The 18,037-nt window shown below is 54.8% G+C and overlaps 1 protein-coding gene and 1 long non-coding RNA gene across 2 annotated transcripts in view; both read right to left on the bottom strand.

Annotated features, from left to right (window-relative positions):
• Positions 1–12,328, bottom strand: part of SLC38A10 (solute carrier family 38 member 10) — a 38,706-nt gene extending 26,378 nt beyond the window's left edge. Inside the window, exons 1-6 of the mRNA XM_040582136.1 lie at positions 12,080–12,328; positions 10,842–10,959; positions 7,287–7,332; positions 5,397–5,490; positions 3,432–3,575; positions 1,576–1,700 (exon numbers count right to left, since the gene is read on the bottom strand). Coding sequence (XP_040438070.1) covers positions 1,576–1,700; positions 3,432–3,575; positions 5,397–5,490; positions 7,287–7,332; positions 10,842–10,959; positions 12,080–12,184 — 632 coding nt within the window. The 5' untranslated portion in view covers positions 12,185–12,328. The remainder of the gene's footprint in view (positions 1–1,575; positions 1,701–3,431; positions 3,576–5,396; positions 5,491–7,286; positions 7,333–10,841; positions 10,960–12,079) is intronic.
• Positions 12,329–16,825: 4,497 nt separating this feature from the next.
• On the bottom strand, positions 16,826–17,579 carry LOC121082562. Its single transcript, XR_005826059.1, has 2 exons — positions 17,452–17,579; positions 16,826–16,976 (listed from the first exon to the last, which is right to left on the bottom strand). It is a non-coding gene; the product is annotated as an uncharacterized LOC121082562 (long non-coding RNA).
• Positions 17,580–18,037: the final 458 nt, after the last annotated feature.

Here is an 18,037-nt window from a genome sequence, read left to right as displayed (position 1 = left end):
GGAAAGCTCTACTGACTCCTCTAAGTAGAGGGTTTAGTGACCCGACCAAAGTCATGCAAGGAGGCTACAGCAGCGGTAACCCTGGAGTCCTTGCACTCCCAGCTCTCAGCTCCACAGCAAATTTCCACGCTGCATAACTGTAGAGGAGTGACCTACTTTGCAACTTCAGCAACAACGGGATAGCTTTTAAAGAGTGAAAGTTATTGAACTCACAAGTAAAGCAGGGTCAAGTTTTTCAAGCTAGAATAATAGTGCATTTATTTGTCTTTACTGTATGTTGCATTTATGTGCTGAAGGGAAAGGTTCTCTGCTTTATGTTAGAATCATTTATTTTTCAGAAAGGTGATTCAGAGGTTAGCAAAATTAAACCTGCCTAGCTGAGAATAACACGCTTATAAAGGTTGCCTGGGCTGGGGACGGTGTATTGCCCTGATGCTTGGAAAAAACACATAGCTTTACGTTTGGCTTGCCACGTAAGTGCTGTAACGGAGCCTATATTTAGGTATGCATACACTGGTCCAGATCAAATGATTTCCCTGCATTTCCAACTCCCAGCAAAATTGTGCTGGGTACTGTGTGGCTACCATAAGAAAAAAAAAAACCACTGGAATTTAAAAACTCTAAAATGTTAACAAGGTAAAGCTATAAAAGAATACAATTCCCTTCGCCAGTTGTAATGGAGACATTAAACAGCAAGACTGGAGCGTGTTCGGGTAGGAACTGAGCTGCCAAGAGAGCCGATAAGTGGAAAATGATGATTTGGATCTTGCATGTGGGTGTAAACACAGCAGTCTGAACAAATTTTATCTGTCACATTCATTTACTGTTGGCATGCTACCCATTTGCTAGAACTACAGGGGGGAAAGCCCAACTCTGCCAGCCTTCCAAATGAGGATGGTCTTTTCCGTGTCCACATTTGGATTTACACTTCTATTTAAAGTCTGTTACTATTCTGGCCAGGCACGTATTGCTCACTTGCCATTTTGGTGCAGAAGGTAATGCTGCTAGAAACATGAAAATAGCCTGGTCTGCCACTGCGTCCTTCCGCGTGCCAACGGAAGCCCTCGTTAAAAGCAGGTAACTGGAAATGCGCGAACAACTCTCCAAAGTCAACAACTGTGCAATCTTCCAAGTATTCTCAAAGAAATGCGGGGAAGCAGAGAGCAGCCGCGAGTGTACACTACCCCACGGGGGGCCCTGCGGCCATTAGGCAACATGGCCCTGCTGCCTTTCCGGGTACTCAATCATTCCCTTCAAGAAACAGGGGAAATTCATCACTTACGCAGCTGTACCAGAAGCAATGTGCGTTACACTGAGGATGTGTTTGGCCCAAATGATCTTGTGTTGCTCAAGTACAATAACTCCTAAGTGAAATATAACTCCCTCCCCCATCTAGGTAACAAAAGGGTCACAACTGAATGAGATGCTGTACTTCAGTGGGCTGTAAAATATTTTGATTAAAATAAAATAGGAAACCAGATGGTATCTGTCCCTTGCAGATCCTCATGACCCTCTGCCCTCACAAAAACTCACTGCGCACCACAACTGCCAGAAGCGGGAATGGCAGGTACTTACGACTGACAGGCAAAAGACATGCCAAAGATGGGGATGCAGCGAAAAATGCCCTCCCAACGAGTGTAACTAACTCGCTGCAGCCACTGCCCGCTGAAGAGGCCGTGCTTGAAGGACGACAGCACAATCTGTAGCCAAGAGAAAGAAAAGGGGTTAAGATCCAACCCAAAACAACTTCATGGCAGCAGTAACGCCGGTGCTGGGACAAAAGGCAGCACATGGCAGCTCTGCAAGGAACGGCTTACGCTGCCTACCACAGCCCAATCTCTGTTAGTCAAATTCCCCAGCTCCCCACCCCACCCACACACTTTATTAAAGCTCCCAGCAACCTCCAAGGGCCCCTTGCCACCAACGATCCTGGGGTGTATTTTAAAAGATCTGTGACATTCCCCCCCTTGTTTGATGCCATCAGACATCATAGCACGCACCAGGGTGGAACAATTTCCACTGACACATTTAACTGTGAGAATTATTGTTTCCAGCAACTTCTTTTGCACTTTTTAAAACACGTTTTTAAATCCGAACGGGAAGTGACATTTGCCTTGGAGAATCCTGTTCAGCGGAGAAAGACAAAGGTTGCTAAAACAGGACTCCACCTGCACACTGCTGCTCCAGAGCCATTTAACACCAGCTTACCAAAGACAAGGATAAACTTCATGAAAACAGGGGGAGCGAGGCACCCAGATGAGGCCAGGGGAGCTCTTTTGCCATTGACGGGGAAACTGGCAGGCATTGGGTTGCACAGGAAACAGAAGGTAAATATGTCTGAATGCCTGTTTATAATATCGCCTGAATGGGGGTTTTCTAATCCCCAGAGATTATGTTTTAGTGCAGCCAACTCATGAAATGTTGTGGTTTTCTTAAAGGCACAGCTCCTGCAACATGGCAGTTTTGTAAAACACTCATTTACAGTTTCCAGCCTCCTTGCAGAGGCGAGCTCAAAAGCATGACCCAGCGCAACCTACTAAAAAAAGTTAAGTGGAAATAATTTCCACACTTCCCTTTTCTTCCTTTTGTTTCAGCTCTTCCAGTCCTGAAATCTGGGAGAGACAGGGCTGGGGCGCCATCAGCAAACCACACGAACATCCGTGAGGTCATTGCTTGAAGCCATTAAAAAGCAAGTGAAAGTCTCCACCTCTCAGTAAATGGTGCTGTACAACGGGGCTTGGCCAAGCCAAAGCAGGCCAGCTTTAGGTTACTCTCAGCTCGCCCCACTTAATCTAAATAGTCAAGAATCCATTCACCTCAGGGAAGAAAAGCTTTCCCAGAAACAGCTAAGAATAAGTATACACCATGTACCGGACTTAAGGCTTTACGAAGTCTTCCATGCTCAAGAAACAGAAGTGCTGGTGTTTAACAAATAAAACTGCTTGCAGCTTGAAAGACATTAACCATCAGCTGCAGAAAAGCATGCAAAGTACATGCGTGAGTTCTTAATGAAAGCTGCCTTCCCCCTACAGATTAGAAACATCGAGGTTTTCAAGGCAAAACACTAACACATGATGAAAGTCCTTCTGCTTCCAGGCACCCTTCCCCACATCTTCCACCCTTTGATTCAAAGTTCAGAGCCCTAAATTGTAAGACACCAACAAGCAGAAAAAAACACAACTCGACTTGCGGTTTATTGTTATTTGTGCCACCACAGTCCCTAGCATGTGTAATAGCTTACAGACCCACTGGCCAGCTCCCACAGCCGGCACCTCCCCACCTCCAGAGCACAGGCACCCAGATCACTCGTTATGCCCAGCACTAATTATCAGGAAGGATATTTTAAACACGAGCCTGCACCTGCAGCTGTCCCAGCGGGAACATCTGTGTTAAAACAACAGGAAAACAGCATTCCCAGCGTCAATACTCACCACGAACATGAACACCGTGTAAAAGATCAGAGCCATGGCACTGAAGGACTGTATGGAGGCCATCATGTTCCTCTGGAGGCTCAATGGAAGTACAATGCACAGGGAGACAGCAAAGAGCAGGACTATCCGGAAACTGCCTGACACCTGGAAAAGGGACCTGCATAAAGAACTGGAGCACAGAGGACACTCAAAACATCCCACCAATTAGCTAATCCTGATGTGGTTCATTTTTCCAGAGTGAGAAACAATGCAAAGCCAGGATTGATTTCACATAGGAAACTCTGCTTCTGTACGAATTTCAAGATTTGATGCTGAAAGCTTGCCATTTCTTGGGCCAGGTCTGTGATTAGCTTATACAGTCACTGGGTGCCACTGTTGCTCTACACAGTGCGTGACAGGTCACAGAATTGTTTAGGTTGGAAAAGACCTTTAAGATCACGAGTCCAGCCATTAACCCAGCACTGCCAAGCCCACCACTAAACCCATCCATCAGTGCCACAGCTACACGTCTGTTAAATACCTCCAGGGATGGGGACTCCACCGCTTCCCTGGGCAGCCTCTTCCAGTGCTTGACAACCCTTGCGGTGAAGAAATTTTCCCTAATATCCGATGTAACCTGCCCTGGCGCAGCTTGAGGCTGTTTCCTCTCATCCCATTGCTTGTTACCTGGGAGCAGAGACCGACCCCCTTGCTGCAGCCTCCTGTCAGGCAGCTGCAGGGAGCGATCAGGTCTCCCCTGAGCCTCCTTTTCTCCAGGCTGAACCCCCACAGTGCTCCCAGCCACTCCTCATAGCACTTGTGCTCCAGCCCCTTCCCCAGCCCCACTGCCCGGCCCTGGACTCGCTCCAGCCCCTCCACGTCTGTCTTGAGAGCGAGGGGCCCGACACTGACCCCAGGACTGGAGGTGCAGCCCCACCAGCGCCGAGCACTGGGGACAGTCACTGCCCTAATCCTGCTGGCCACGCTGTTTCTGATATAAACCAAGATGCAGGTCCACCCTGAAGTGGAAGTATTTGGGTGTGTGTGTTTAAATCCAACATAAGCTATTTAGGTATTTTCATGCAATTAAATAAAAACTAAACTTACTTGGGAGACAAGAGATTGAAGTCTTGAAAATTCTGATCCAGAAAATTAATCAAAACCTCACATTGGTATTTATTATAGCAGAACACTCTGAAATGCTTGGAAATATTTAATACCTAATTTGGCTGCAGCCACAACGCATCTTTTTAACTTCACAGTCCCTTAATCGGAGCTTAGCAGCATCAGGCAGAGCAGATAACAGCTTCGCCAAAAATCTTTCCAAATGTCCATTTCGTTTCCCCGCATGGCCCTCACACCGGCTCCAAGTGCTGCCGCTCGCAGCCTGGCTCACAGCCCTCCGGGACCAGCAGCGAGAGCCTCCTGCCCACGAGCAGCACCTCTCACCACCTCTCGCCACTGTGCGTCCTGAGCCAATGCTGGGCTCGCCACACAGCTCATTTTATCTTAAAGAGGAGGCAGACACACACTAACTTTGGCCACCAAAACAGCAAGGGGCAGGACAAAAATCCCTCTTAAACTACAGGGCTGCAAGGGGGTGAGAGCTCGGACAAAGGAACCGTCTGCCACTGCCCGTTGGGGGAGAAATTAAGAGACGAAGCATCATCTCCCCCAGCAACCTGCTCCAGGTAATAGAGACCAAGTTAAAAAGAGTTCCTTTGTCAGAAGAGCCTTACTGGAGGCTTTACACATCTGATTGCTTGCCACGGGTCCGGGCTGCCAGGACTTCATAGAGCTAAGTGCTCTGTGCGCAAGGCGTGCCATTAAAGCTCACCAGGAGATGACCCCAGAACACCTCGTGGGCTGCTGAGCATGCTGCTGAGGCAGGACATTCTGCTGTATCTCAGGCACACACACCTCAATGAAAGGAGAACTGGGACCACTGTCTGCATTGTAGATGTGATCCCAAGAGGAATTACTTACCTGAAATCCAAGCAGCCGGGCAAAGAAGTTGGACCCCAAATCACCAATGACAACATAGAAAGCAATACAAGTCCCCAGCATCAGCCCAATCATGCTGCAAAAAAAAAAAATCACACACAGGTTAGGAGGCTGTACTTTGCATAGCCCTAGAGGACGAGGCTTTGTTAATGCTAAGGGTACCTTAGAAGCAAACACCTGGAGGCACTGCCTGGGGCTGCTGTAACCAAGCTCAAGGCAATGGGGCCCCCACCGATGACACCGAGCAATGAGAACACCACTAAGTGCCCTGTGTGGACCCAGGCTACGGCTCGTATGCTGGGAGGAAGAGACATCCCACATACACCACAGCTGCTGGTGAAGGATTAAGACCACCAGCAAGGTCTTAAGGGCTACACACGCGCACAACCGCAACAGCTGAAGATTGCTCAGGACCCTACTGCACCCCCAGGACAGTTAGACAGAAGCAGCTCAAAGGTCACACTTAAAGCAACTTACAACCTTGTGCAGTCGCTCGCTTGCGTTCAGAGGCAGAGCAGCCTCGGCGTGCCTTGCTTCAGCTTACACCCACCCTCTAATACAACTTCCTGGCAAGTCACAGTGGAGAGAAGCCCCAAATTTTGCTGAACCCACACTGAAAACATTTGGCAACGAGTAGTAAAGCAGGTTTTCTGTCTATAGGGATAGAGCGGGCTGCAAGCTCGCTCTCACTGCTGTACCAGCAGGCTGGGCGTACTGAAAGGGAGGACCGTGCTTTTATCCAAGAGAGAAACCAGATAATCTCCATCCACACCTAACATCTTGGCTAGGGAGGCAGCTCTGGTAACAACCCGTGCATGGGTTTAACTGCTGTTCAGAGCCACAAAAAAAAGCAAACCTTGGAGATGGCAAGAACTCCTTTATTTCTTGGAAAAACGTTCAAAAGAATCAGCAAGAGGTTCCCTCAGCCCCTTGCCCCACAGCAGGGTCCTACCATGAAAGTCTTAATACCAAATCGGCTCTCAAACTTCTTTCCACAAAATGGACCACAGCTTAATGAAAAGATTGTCTTATGAACTGCTCCTCCTCCCATTCATGATTGCACGGACCACTTTCCCTCCCAGTTCCAATTATATAACATCCCCGTGGCAATTACAGCAATTGCTTGCATGGACAAGTAACATCTGAGAAATATTCTGTGTATTTTTAGCGTTGTGCAGCAGTTTGCAGCTGGAAAGAGGGAAGGAGCCAGCACCACTGACTGGCCTGGGCTCAAGCCACCTCCACCAAAGAAACTCTGCTGGAAAAAGCAGCGCTGTGACGATGTCCGATCGCCCATCACAACTGCTGAATGAGACCTGCGGGCAAGCTGCTACTTGCATTGGGGAACCGGAGTCTGTCCTGAAATGCAGACAGGATTTCCCCCGCAAGGCATCTCCTAAGGCTGGCGTCTCGCAGAGGAAGGCAGCGCCCGCAGCGAGGAGCGGGCAGGACCAGAGCAGCTGAAGTGTGGATCCGAGGTACGGAGCGCTCTCCCTCCCACTAACTCACAGCAATTTTGGCAGGGATTTCACCCCTGGAAAACGGCCACGAGTGACATGCCCATGATTTCATAGCACACACAGCAGAGTGGGAGACAAGTTCACTCCCCAGCTTCTGTGCTCCCACTGTCTGGAAAGCTCTCCTGTCTCCACACTCGGGAATGGGTGGGAAATGCTGAAGGCAACACCTGTGAGCTGTGCTTAGGGCATCTCACACTCTCATTCAAATTCTAGGTGGCAACGAAGACTTCTGGGACCAGAGAAGGCAACGGGATAAGAAACAAGAGCGCACCAAGGACACAAGAGGCTACGGAGCAGTATTTTTCATTAAAGAAAACCAAACTGTTCAAGCTTTAAATAAACAGCAGATTACCTTGTTTCCACCAACATTTTTCCCGCTTTTCCATAGGCGTGAAATGCTGGCGTAAGAGAAAAAAAACCAGTTGTAGTTAGTCAAAGAAAGGTCCAGAACGTGGCACACACGCCAAAAGGGCAGTATAGCAAGAACCCACCGATGTTGCGTTTTGGGGCTGTTTCCCCTGCCCGCCCTCTCACTTTCTTTTTCAGACATGCCCTCTGAACATTGAAAACCACATAAGACAGGAACAGAGATGAGGAAAAGATAGAAAGCAGGTTCTTTTTTTTTTTTTCCTATTTGAAAAAAAAAAAAAAAAGAAAAAAGTAGTGTGAAGTAGCAGTCACACATGGCAACCATTAAAAGAAAGTCAGTGCGGAAGAGAAAATATGCATGTGTAAGATGCTGTGTGGCAAAAAGTTACTGCAGTGCAAAATTTCAATCAAACTCTCATTTTTATTTTTATCTTCCCACTGTAACTGGACTGCCTGACATTGCTGGATGGGAGATCTGAGATGGTGCCCAGAATGTTCAATCCCATACCCAGAATACCCAGTACTCACAACCCACACCAAAGGGCTGCTGCCAAGAGACTTTTTTTTTTTTTTTCCCCTCCCATACTTGGGTTGTAGCTTGTAGCAGAAAATGATCAGTAGTCTTTAAATCATTGTGTTTTTTCTTTAAAAAAAAAAAAAGCCAAGAAAACTCCGCTTGTATTTTTAGATCTGACTGGGTAGAATGGGAATTGAAACCTCCAGTTCCAAACACAGACCACATTGCCCGATTCTGTCAGTCTTTAACTGCAGAGGTCCAACACAAAACCAACCCCCTGGATTCCCCTTTGTCTTCTCTCAAGGTACAGCACACATTCCTGGAGGCTGCCAAAAAAAAAACTTTATTCACTTCTGGAAGCATCTTCTGCTATTTTAAATATTAACTTACAAACTGTTGATTTCTTTGGACTCCACTTGAGCTAAATATTGAGGAAACATGATGTTCTCCCACAGAATGAGAAAAAAGCATGGCAGGAGACCCACAACAGAAAAATAAACCAGAGCTGTTATGTGGGGTAGCACTGAAAATAGCTGATGGCTCAGTGACAGACCGGGTGGAACAGCCACCACCAGGCGCGCTGCCCGAGTGCGAAGAGCGGCCGCAGCACTTCGGCCTCCAGCTCTCACCTCATCTGGGACCTCATGGCCATAATGGGGAAAGGCAACAGCCCTTAGGAGGGTCAGTGACACAGCCAAAGGGGCAGGGATGAGAGAGAGAGGAACCAGCAAGAGGGAGACATCACATCCCTCCTGGAGATTGGGTCATTAACCAGCCAGCCTCCAGAAGGACCCTGCTGCTGCACTGCTCCTGCAAGCTGCTTTTTCACATCGCACAGAAAGGTGGGCATCCGGTAACAGCTACAGCTGCCGGCGGTCAGCTAGGCCAGAGATGCTGAGAAACAGTCACTCTCCTTGGCTGTTCCGAAGTGATGTTCTAATGAGAACAAGCCTTCAAACATTATGCCAGATGTCCCCATCCGGGGACACTGGAAAAATTGGATCCTTTATCTTCTCAAGGAGGAAAGAGACGATGACTGTAAAACAAATTGTACAGTCAAGCATCTTCAGAACGGGATCTCTAGAAGCCTAACAAGCTGGGCAGAGCTGAATCTGCTCAGTAATTAGACAAGCTCTTTTAAAACAAGCATGTTTACTAGAATGGGCAACCTGCATTTCAGCACTTTCCTCTGCAGGGAGCAGAGCCGAGCTGCCTCCTGGGGATGTAGTGCACGGCCGACAGGGTTGGTACCGAGCACATAGTCTGCAAAGACCCAGGTCACTTTCAGCAGCTGTAAGGGGAGGCATTAACTCATCACCCGGTAAAAGTCTGTCTGGGAGCTGCATCCCGCTTCCTTCCTTGTCCACACATCTGCCCAAGGCCCTTCCCTGCCACACAGTGCAGGAGAACAGGGGTGGAGAGCAAAATATTTTTAATACCCAACCTCTTCAGGCACACAGCGCTGCCAAGCGAAGAAGTCTGGGTGAGATATCAGCCTGTTACAGCCCTGGCTCTTTTATAGCTGTAACGGTCGCTCTCAGTGTTCCTCCGGAAGGGACTGGCTGACTGAAGTTAATTTGCAAAACTTTCTTACATCTTTCAGCACTGCCAAAGCCTCCCACAGAATCAGCTGCAGGGGCTGCCAGGATCTCTCGCAGATGTACCAGGGCACAAGCCCACGGTGACAAAGACTGTCTGTGTGGAGCTGCTCAACCTTGATGCATTAGGATGCATTATAGGAGCGTTGCCTTTCCTCTCAGGGCTGTCCCTCCCGGTGGCACCTCTCCCAGGGCAGAGGGAGGGAGCAGAGGCATTTCTTTCAGCACCAGCATTTGTGTGCCAGGAAGTTTAGAGGCATTACTGGCCCTCTGTGTATTCGAGCCCCTTGGCTTCAGAAAGTGCAGAGGATCCCTTCTTCCTGGGAGACGCTCCAAGGTGGAGGGGACTCTCTGTACTTCAGGGAAGCAGTACACAAAGACGTGTTGTGAGGGGGCAGGGAGAGGCAACCCGACCGAGCAGCTGGGCTGGAGTGGTGGGGCCAAGTCAGATGCTACCTGGGGGGCTCCCCCTTCCCTCCAGCATCACAGGCGCAGCCTCCGAGACCACAGAACTTCTTGATCTTTTCAGTTCCTAGCAGATATAACTTGGTAGAAGCCAAAACGTGCAGCCCAGCAGCAGCACCTCGGGCACTCTGAGGATGGAGGAAACCCATCTGTCAACAACACAGTCAGTGAGTGAGCCATGCATTTCTTCAGCTCTTTTACCAAGGGCAATGCCAGCCAACTCTCTCCTCCCCCAGAGAAATAAGGGAAACAGAGTAAAAGAAGACTTTTCCTATCATTTCACAAGCCAGAGAAGAGGACTGGAACCCAATCACCTCCTCCTGCCCCCCCAAGTCAGTCAGAATCAGAAGAGAGGTCACAAGCAGAGGCCAACCCTGGCGCCAGTGCAGAGGCGATGAGCTCCGAGGAAGAGGGCTGGCAGGCTCTGCCAAAACCCCACACATGAATCTTGGAGATGTTTTTATTTTCTTGGCCACTTGGAACCTTGTGCGCTGTTTCCTCTCTGCTCTGCCATAAACGCGCACACAGCTCAGATCCAGGCAGCCCAAGCTCCATGCCAGGCTCTCGGCTGGCAGAACCCGATGTCCTCAGCAGCACACTGGGTGGGGAAGCTCGTGGCTTTCTTGCCGAGACCAATAATTTACACCAGACACCCACTATGCCAGCTCCCGAAAACTTGGGTTTTGATCAGTCAGTGCGGCATCTCCTCCCCTGCCCTGCAGAGTCAAAACAATTCTGTGCCTATTAACTTCACTGTCAAGAGCAGAATTAAACCCTTGCTTTCCCCTGGGGATATGGGGCGGCGGGGAAGAGACTGACAGAGGAAAACAACAGCAAATTGAAAGCTACTTCAAGAAACTATTTGCTATTCCAACAATATCAGTATGAACGTTGTAAATTAAGAAGTCAAACTGCAGCTTAAAAAAAAAACCCAAGCCCTAGAGCTGAGAATTCTCACCAAGGCCAGGGTAGGTCCTGCGTTTGCTGAGGTTGGCCGATTTCACCAGGAACATGCAGGATTGATGAGTCATCCAAGAACAGAAAATCAGCAGCAGAGCTCCCAGGACAATGCCGCACTGGAACGGGAGAAGAGGCGGGGGGGCTAAGACAAGCGCAGGATGGAAGGCTAGCCGTTCCACACAGCCCTGCTGCCACCCCCTACCACCCTCGGGTTCCCTCACACACTTCCAGCCACGCATTTGCCTGTTAAGGGAGTTCCCCTGACTTTGGAGCAGCTGGGACAAACATGACGTACAAGCTCTATTTCATTCTCTCCGCAGCTCAAGGACGACACAGAGCAGACACCTGCTTCCCACAGCTTCCAGCCACACCCGTTCAACCACCAGAGAGTGAACTGGGAGCTGTCTGTGGAGCAGAACTTCCCCCGCTCCCCTCACTGATCCCCCAGCGCTCCCCGCAGCTCTCAGCAGCTTCACACAGAGCAAAGAGCGCTCCTAATCCCGAGGTGCAAACTCCGTTACAAATTTATTTAGTAAGAACTATTCGATAGCATAAACAAATTCCCAACTCCCAGCGCTGTCCTGCCTCGCTGGTTCTCATGTTTGCAGCGGGAGATGTTAAATACCCGGCACTTTTTAAGCAGGTGACTTTAAACAGGCACAAGTAATGCCAGATGTTAATCACAGCTGCCTTTTTTCTGCTGTATTTAAAGCCGGTGCGGCCGCAGGGATGGTGGCAGCTCCTGGTGAGGGGGCACAGCTCAGGGTGAGGGCTCAGCAGCTGGTTTGTGAACGCCTCTGAGCTGACCCATGTGTATCATGTGTATCGTGTGGATAAATCCTTTAATTTTTTTCCTTTCTGCTCACGAGAAAGGCAGAAATTATTACCGGGACACCTCCTGACACAGAAAAACACACAGTTTGGTACAGGAGCCTCTGATCTCGGTCTTTAGCGTTTCCTTCATCGACCATGCTCTGCAAAACCGAACCTCGCAATCGGGCCTCCCCCCGCCCCCAGCCTCCCGGGGCTGCCGCAGGGGCTCCGAGCTGCCCGGGGCACGGACCCACATGCCCGGGACACCAGCAGGACCCCCCTGCCCGCCCGCTCCGTTTCCTGACACCCGCCGGTACCCGGCCCCGCCAGCCCCTCCCGGGGACGGCGACGAGGGGCCGAGCGGCCGGCCTCGCCGCCCCGGGGAAGCGCCCCCGACACCGGGGGGGGCGGCGGCGCGCTCACCTGGCGGAAGCAGAAGGGCACGGTGAGCACGCTCACCCCCACGATGCTGTTCACCACGTTCATGATCAGGCCCCAGTTGGAGCCCGCCGCGGCCGCCGCCGCCATGGCCCGCGGGGGAGCGTCCCTGCGGCGGGGTCCCAGCCTGCCACCGCCACCCGCGCCCCCGGGGGACTCCTCAGCCGCCCGTACCCGCCATGGCGTGAACCAGACCCGCCCCCACCGCCGGCCCCGGCACCGGCCACAGCGGCACTTCCGGGTTCCGCTGCTCCGCTGGCGCTTCCGGGTAGTCGAGGGGCGCGGGCAGACAGAGGCCCGGGGCAGAGCGGCCCCAAGCCGGCTACTCCTGCCGCCTTGGCGGACCGTGTCCGCTGCTCCTGGGAGGGCTGGGGCGGGAGTGAAATCGGGATGTCCCCCTGCCTGGGGGCTCCCCCGAGAGCCGGGCACACGCACGGCCATGCCGGCAGGCACATGCGCGCGCAAAGGCACATGCATGCACAGACACACATCCATGTGCACGCACACATGCAGATGCACACACACACACATGCATGTGCACGCACAGATGAACGTGCATTCACATGTGCCCACACCTCTGCGTGCATGCACATGCACAAACACGGGTGGGTGTGCAGAGCCCTGGGTGCACATCTGGACACGTATCCAGCTGTGGACATGCAATGCATGCAACAGGTCTGGTCCCCGTCCTGGCCAGAGTGGTCCCCAACTGCGGCATGGCTGTGGCCCAGTTTGGCTGCAGCAGGCTCCCCCCAGCAGCCCGCTCTTGGGGGGGTCCAGGCACCCCAAGGCAACTCTCCTTGGGCCCTCGCGGTGTGCAGACCACCAGCTGTGGGTGCTGCACCCTGAGTCCCCTGTCATGGCTGCCTCCCACGTGCAAAACTCCACCGGGCACCCGCATGGCCACAGCAGCCACGAACCCAGCACCCAGGGGCTCCCTGCTGCCAGCATCTCCCCCTGGCCCTGACCACCTGCCTGCTCACCATCCCCTGAGCAGGAGAAGGCAACAAGAGAAAGAAAATCAAAGGGAAGATGCAGGGGGCTCTGGATGGCTCCCCAGGACCACGCACCACGGCAGGTCGGCGCAGCACATGCCAACGGCATGCTCCCGTTGGAACAAAACACGGCGCTTGTATAATTTGCAGCAATTGCAATGGGTAACCGCAGGAATTTGCTCTACAAAGGTTTGCAGGGAGGTGAACACGCCTGGCTAATTCCCTCCAGGTGCCGCATGGGCCCGGGTGCCGGCAGCGGTAGCACCAGCTGTTTCCCTGCGCCAGGGCCATGCCCACACCCCTGCGTGTCCCTGGACTGGGACTGGGGTGCCCTGGGGCTGTCACTGCCCTGGTCTGGAGAAGCCACATATGTGGCATGTGTGGCATGGGATGCAGTACCTGGGCATAGAATGGGGTCCAGGCATGGCACAGGGTGGGGGCTGCAGGGGAGGGGAACCCCTATGTGCTGGGGGGGGTCCCCCTGTGCTCCCAGGAACACGCAGCAAGGGCCATGTGCATGTCCCCAAAAGCTGCCACAGCCCCAGACCCCACGCACAGCCACCCCTGGGGCCAGCACAGCAGCGTGCACACCCATACCCACATGTGCAAATGGACACATGCACCTGCACACCCACGTGTGCAGGCACCCCCATACACACGTGCAAACCCACAGACAAGCGTGCACATGTGCACACATGTGTATGCACACTACAGCGCCCCAAGCACCCCCACAGCCCCATCCCAGCGCCCACTTGTTGCCCCAGGCTGGGGGCGCTGGCAGGGGGCTGGGGCCAGACATCCCCCACCCATGGGTGCCTGAGCACCCACCATGGAGGGCAGAGCTGCCACCAAGCGCCTGCAGCAGCCACTCACTGTGCAGGGGAGGGAGAGCACCTCGCTCACGCACCGAGGAGACATCTGCAGTGAGTTAGAGGGGAAATCATGTTTATCCAATTAGCGTTACACGGCCCCTAACTCAACACTGGCAGAAAAAAGGGCTCAGGTGGCTTCGCCACGTGTGAGCAGCCGCCAGGGGCCCGGCAAGCGCCCAGAGCTGGCTGGCCACGAGCCCCCGTGCTGCGGGATGGGGGTGCTGGGGGAGCAGCCCCCCCTTCACCCCTGCAGCCCCCGACTCCATCACTGGCACGGGTGAGCGAGCGCCAGTGCAGGGACACGGGGCGGCAGGGGCATGGTAGCTATGGCTCCTTGCCCCCACGCTCGCTGGCACGGTGGGCACCGACACTGGGTCACGGCATGAGCGGAGCCACTGGGGTGGGTGGTAGGACAGGCTGAGGATGGCTCGGAGCTGCCCAGCACCCCACACACTGCTGTCTGTGCTGCCAGGACAATGTGTTTCCAATTGCCGTGTCCCCAGCCCCACTGAAATCCAAACCACCTGCGGCCGCTCGCCTGCAACCCATCAGCTCCCAGCTACCGAATAAATGGATCGCATGCAGCCCCATGCTGTGGGTTGGCCACTGCTTGCCATGGCACTGCTGCAGGTACAGACAGCTGTCCCTTCCCAGGATGAGCCTGGGGCTGGCATTGCCTGCAGCCCCCTGGGGCAGATGCTGCCTATGCCAGGTGGTCTCCAACCTGCCCCTGGGAACATTGTTGGCATGTGCATCTGCTCCAAAAATAGCCCATTCCTTTGGTGGCCACCAGCACCCAACTGCCAGCATCCCCTTGCAGTGCTGAGGGGCAGCCACGCTCTCCAGAAAGGCACCGTCCGCACCATGCAGGACTCTCAGGCTGGCACCGGGGCTGCACCCCAAGTTGGTGCTGCGTGCTGCTCAGGGCTGTGGGGATCCCCGACCCCCCTCCATGGTGCCAGGCTCAGCCGGGGTGAGCCCCTGTTGCTCACCCTCACCAGCATCCTCATGCACCTTGCGGGGGTGGGGGGGATGAGTGCCCCCACCTCAGCCAGCCCACCTGGTCCCCCCAGCACCAACAGGGGCTCAACATGCTGCTGCTCAGCAAATGGAAAAGGTGACGGGCTGCGCAAGGGACAACATAATTAGGCAAATAAGGACTAAAACAAAAGCAGGCAGACCTGCCATAGCATGGGGGGGTTGGGGGCACCCCACAGGCACCTGCCAGAGCTGCTGCAAAGGGCAATAACCACCAGCCCAAAGGGCTCCTCGTGAGCCACCAAATATATTTATGGCTCCCAATAACTGCCTAGTATTGCAGCAGCGGCCGCATGCTTACTGCTGCCTTCTCCGTGGGGTTATTTCATTCCTCGCCCTCCCCAGCAGCCCCAGGAGCAGCAGCTCCAGCTCAGCACCTTGCCCTCCTCCTGTGCCACTGCCCTGGGGCTTGTCCTGCTTGTCCTGCCCGTCCTGAGGAACCAGGGTTTTCTTGAGCCCCTCTGATGCCTTCAGCTGCTCGACAGCTACTACCAGCCCAGGGCCAAATCCTGCCTCCGGCATGAGCCAGAGTCTCTGTCCATCCATCTGTCCATGTCTCAGCCACAGCTGGACGACCCCCCCCAGCAGCACCAGGGCTCCTTCCCCACTGCAAATGTGTCAAAAGCAAACGTAAAACTCCCTGGAAAGTGCTGAAGCCCCTTGCACCCCAAGGAGTGTCACCAGCCACTGGCACCAGGAGATGCCAGCCGGGCTGGGGACTGGGACAGTGGGGCTGCGCTGGGGGCCCCCAGCCCTGCCTGGCTAGCACAGCACAGGGCATCGCAGCTCCAGCGGGCTCCTGGGAGCCAGCAGCAGGTGAAGCAAGGCCCTGCTTATTGCATTAGCCTGAGAGAGGAGCGGAGCTGGTGGCAGCATCCCCACCATGGGATGTGCTGGGAAGCCCCCGTGGCTCAGAGCCTTTCCCAGCCCTCTGCGATGGCCCAGATTCCTCCCACCCAGATTTGGAACCATGGAGAATAAACAGCCCCAGAAGGCTGCTGGAGCCACAATTACTGTAATTAGAAAAGGTGGCTTAGGGCTGGCTGGGGATCCCACATTGTTTTATGAAAATGCAACCCCCCCCAAGGGGTCTGGCAGCGGTGGATGCTGAGCAGGGGCTGTGGCTTTGTCTGGTGCTGCTCCGTGGGCACACATGCACCTCCACGCATGTGCACGTGTGGATGCATGCACACATGTACACTTGCACACACACCCACCGTGCTGAGCAGAGCCGGACAGAGGCACATTCGCAGCTCTCACAGGAGATGATGTCCCAGAAAAAGGGACAGGTTTGCCTCTGCCCAGTGGGATGCCAGTGCGGGAGCTGCCACCCCTGCACCACCATCCCACCTTTGCTCACGGATATTTTTTGGCAAGGATCTGCCCTGGTGGCAGTGCTGGGTCGGGAGGCTGTGCCACAGCATGCCAAGGGGCTCCCACAAACCACCCAGGGCACAGGGCTGCTCTTCTCCAGGGGAGCCCCCCCCCCAGCATCCCAGCCCTCCCCTCCCTGCCAGGCAGCTTCCCTGGGGCCAGGGGAATGCAGCAGGGTGGGGGTGAGTGTGTCCCAGCACAGGGTCCTGGGCGGAACGGGAATGCCCTTCCTAGGCAGCGCCCACCCACACCACGGCCCAGAGGTGGGTGCACCTGAGGGTCTGCACCCACGCAGCACCCAGCGTCGCCCCTCCCTGCAGGGACCAGCACCCACCGCCAAGCAGCCCAGGGCCGCTCTGCTCCCTGCTGCAGACGGCCCCGATGACAGATGTCTGGCAGAGCCCAGGAACAACCCGGCAAGTATTTAAAAACATAAATTAAAACAAATTGCGTTTTTATATTGCAAATAAGGGCAGTTTTATCGGTTTTATTGCATAACAACCATTAATGAAGTGCAGTTTCAGGCACCTTAATTGCTCGGAGACTAAAGTTCAATCCATATCTCCGGCGCAGGCTGGAAGCCGCCATGTGTCATGCGAGTACCTGGCAGATTGGAAATGTAAATGAATTTATGGTCACTATTAGGAAAATGGAGGAGACGGACCCGATTTATCCAGGCGATTTATCCGGGCGAGAAGCAGCGTGGGCTAAACAGCATGAGCTGTCCCGCGAGGGGGGCAAGCGGCTGCTGCGGCAGCCCCCCTCCCCGTGTCACCCCGATGTCCTGGCACGGGAGCCGTGGGGCCGTGTTCCCCAGGCCATAGGGGAAGCTAGTGCTGCCCGGGCCGGAGGGACATTGTGGGGCCGTGCAAAGCCCTGGGTGGCGGGTGCGCACGGGATGCCTCCCCCGCCACAGCCGTACACTCGTGTCTGTGCCAGGTACGCAGGGAGCAGCGTGAGGACCCACCCGCGGCGGAACACGCAAGTTGCTGCAGAGGAAACCTGGGCCGGCCCCACGCGAGCCCTAGCGCCACCACACCCACACGTACCCACGCGTACCGTACGCTCCGGGCCTTACCGGGCCGGGCCGCTCCTCCCGGCTGGGCTGCCGCTGCAGCGTAGAATGCGCGCCACGGGCGGGGGCGAAGCCCCCGATGGACCCGCCCCTCTCCTGCGCGCATCAATGAGCGCGCCCCGCCCCGCCCCTTATAAGGCAACATGCGCGGCTCCGGGGGCGGGGACTACCCGTGTCCCTCCCTCCTCCCTCATCCCGCCCCCCCGCCGCGGTCCCGCCAATCAGAGCGGCGCACTGGGCCCCCCGCGGGCGCCGGCCTTTGTTTGTGGAGGGCGCCGAGACCAATGGGTGAGCCGCAGGGGGAAGGACGGGCCAATGGGCGCGCGGGGTGAGGGGAGGGGCGGGGCGGGGTAGCCGGGGCCGGCCCGGCCACGTGCGTGCGGAGCCGCCACCGCCGAGCCCGGGGACACGGAGCCGCCCCGGGGACACCGGGCAGGCCCAGCACGGGCCGCGGCCCCGGCGCTCCCTTCAGCGCCCCCCGGGGACACGGGGCAGGCGGGGCTGTGGCCGTGGCGCCCCCCCCAGCCGCCCGCACTCGGCAGGGTCGGTTTGTCGGCGGGGCCTGTCCCGGGGTCACGGTGCTCCGGAC

The sequence above is a fragment of the Falco naumanni genome, chromosome 1 (assembly GCF_017639655.2).
Source record: "Falco naumanni isolate bFalNau1 chromosome 1, bFalNau1.pat, whole genome shotgun sequence".
NCBI classification, from domain to species: Eukaryota; Metazoa; Chordata; class Aves; order Falconiformes; family Falconidae; genus Falco; species Falco naumanni.
The sequence above is the reverse complement of the archived record's forward strand: the minus strand, read 5'-3'. Positions and strand labels throughout refer to the sequence as shown.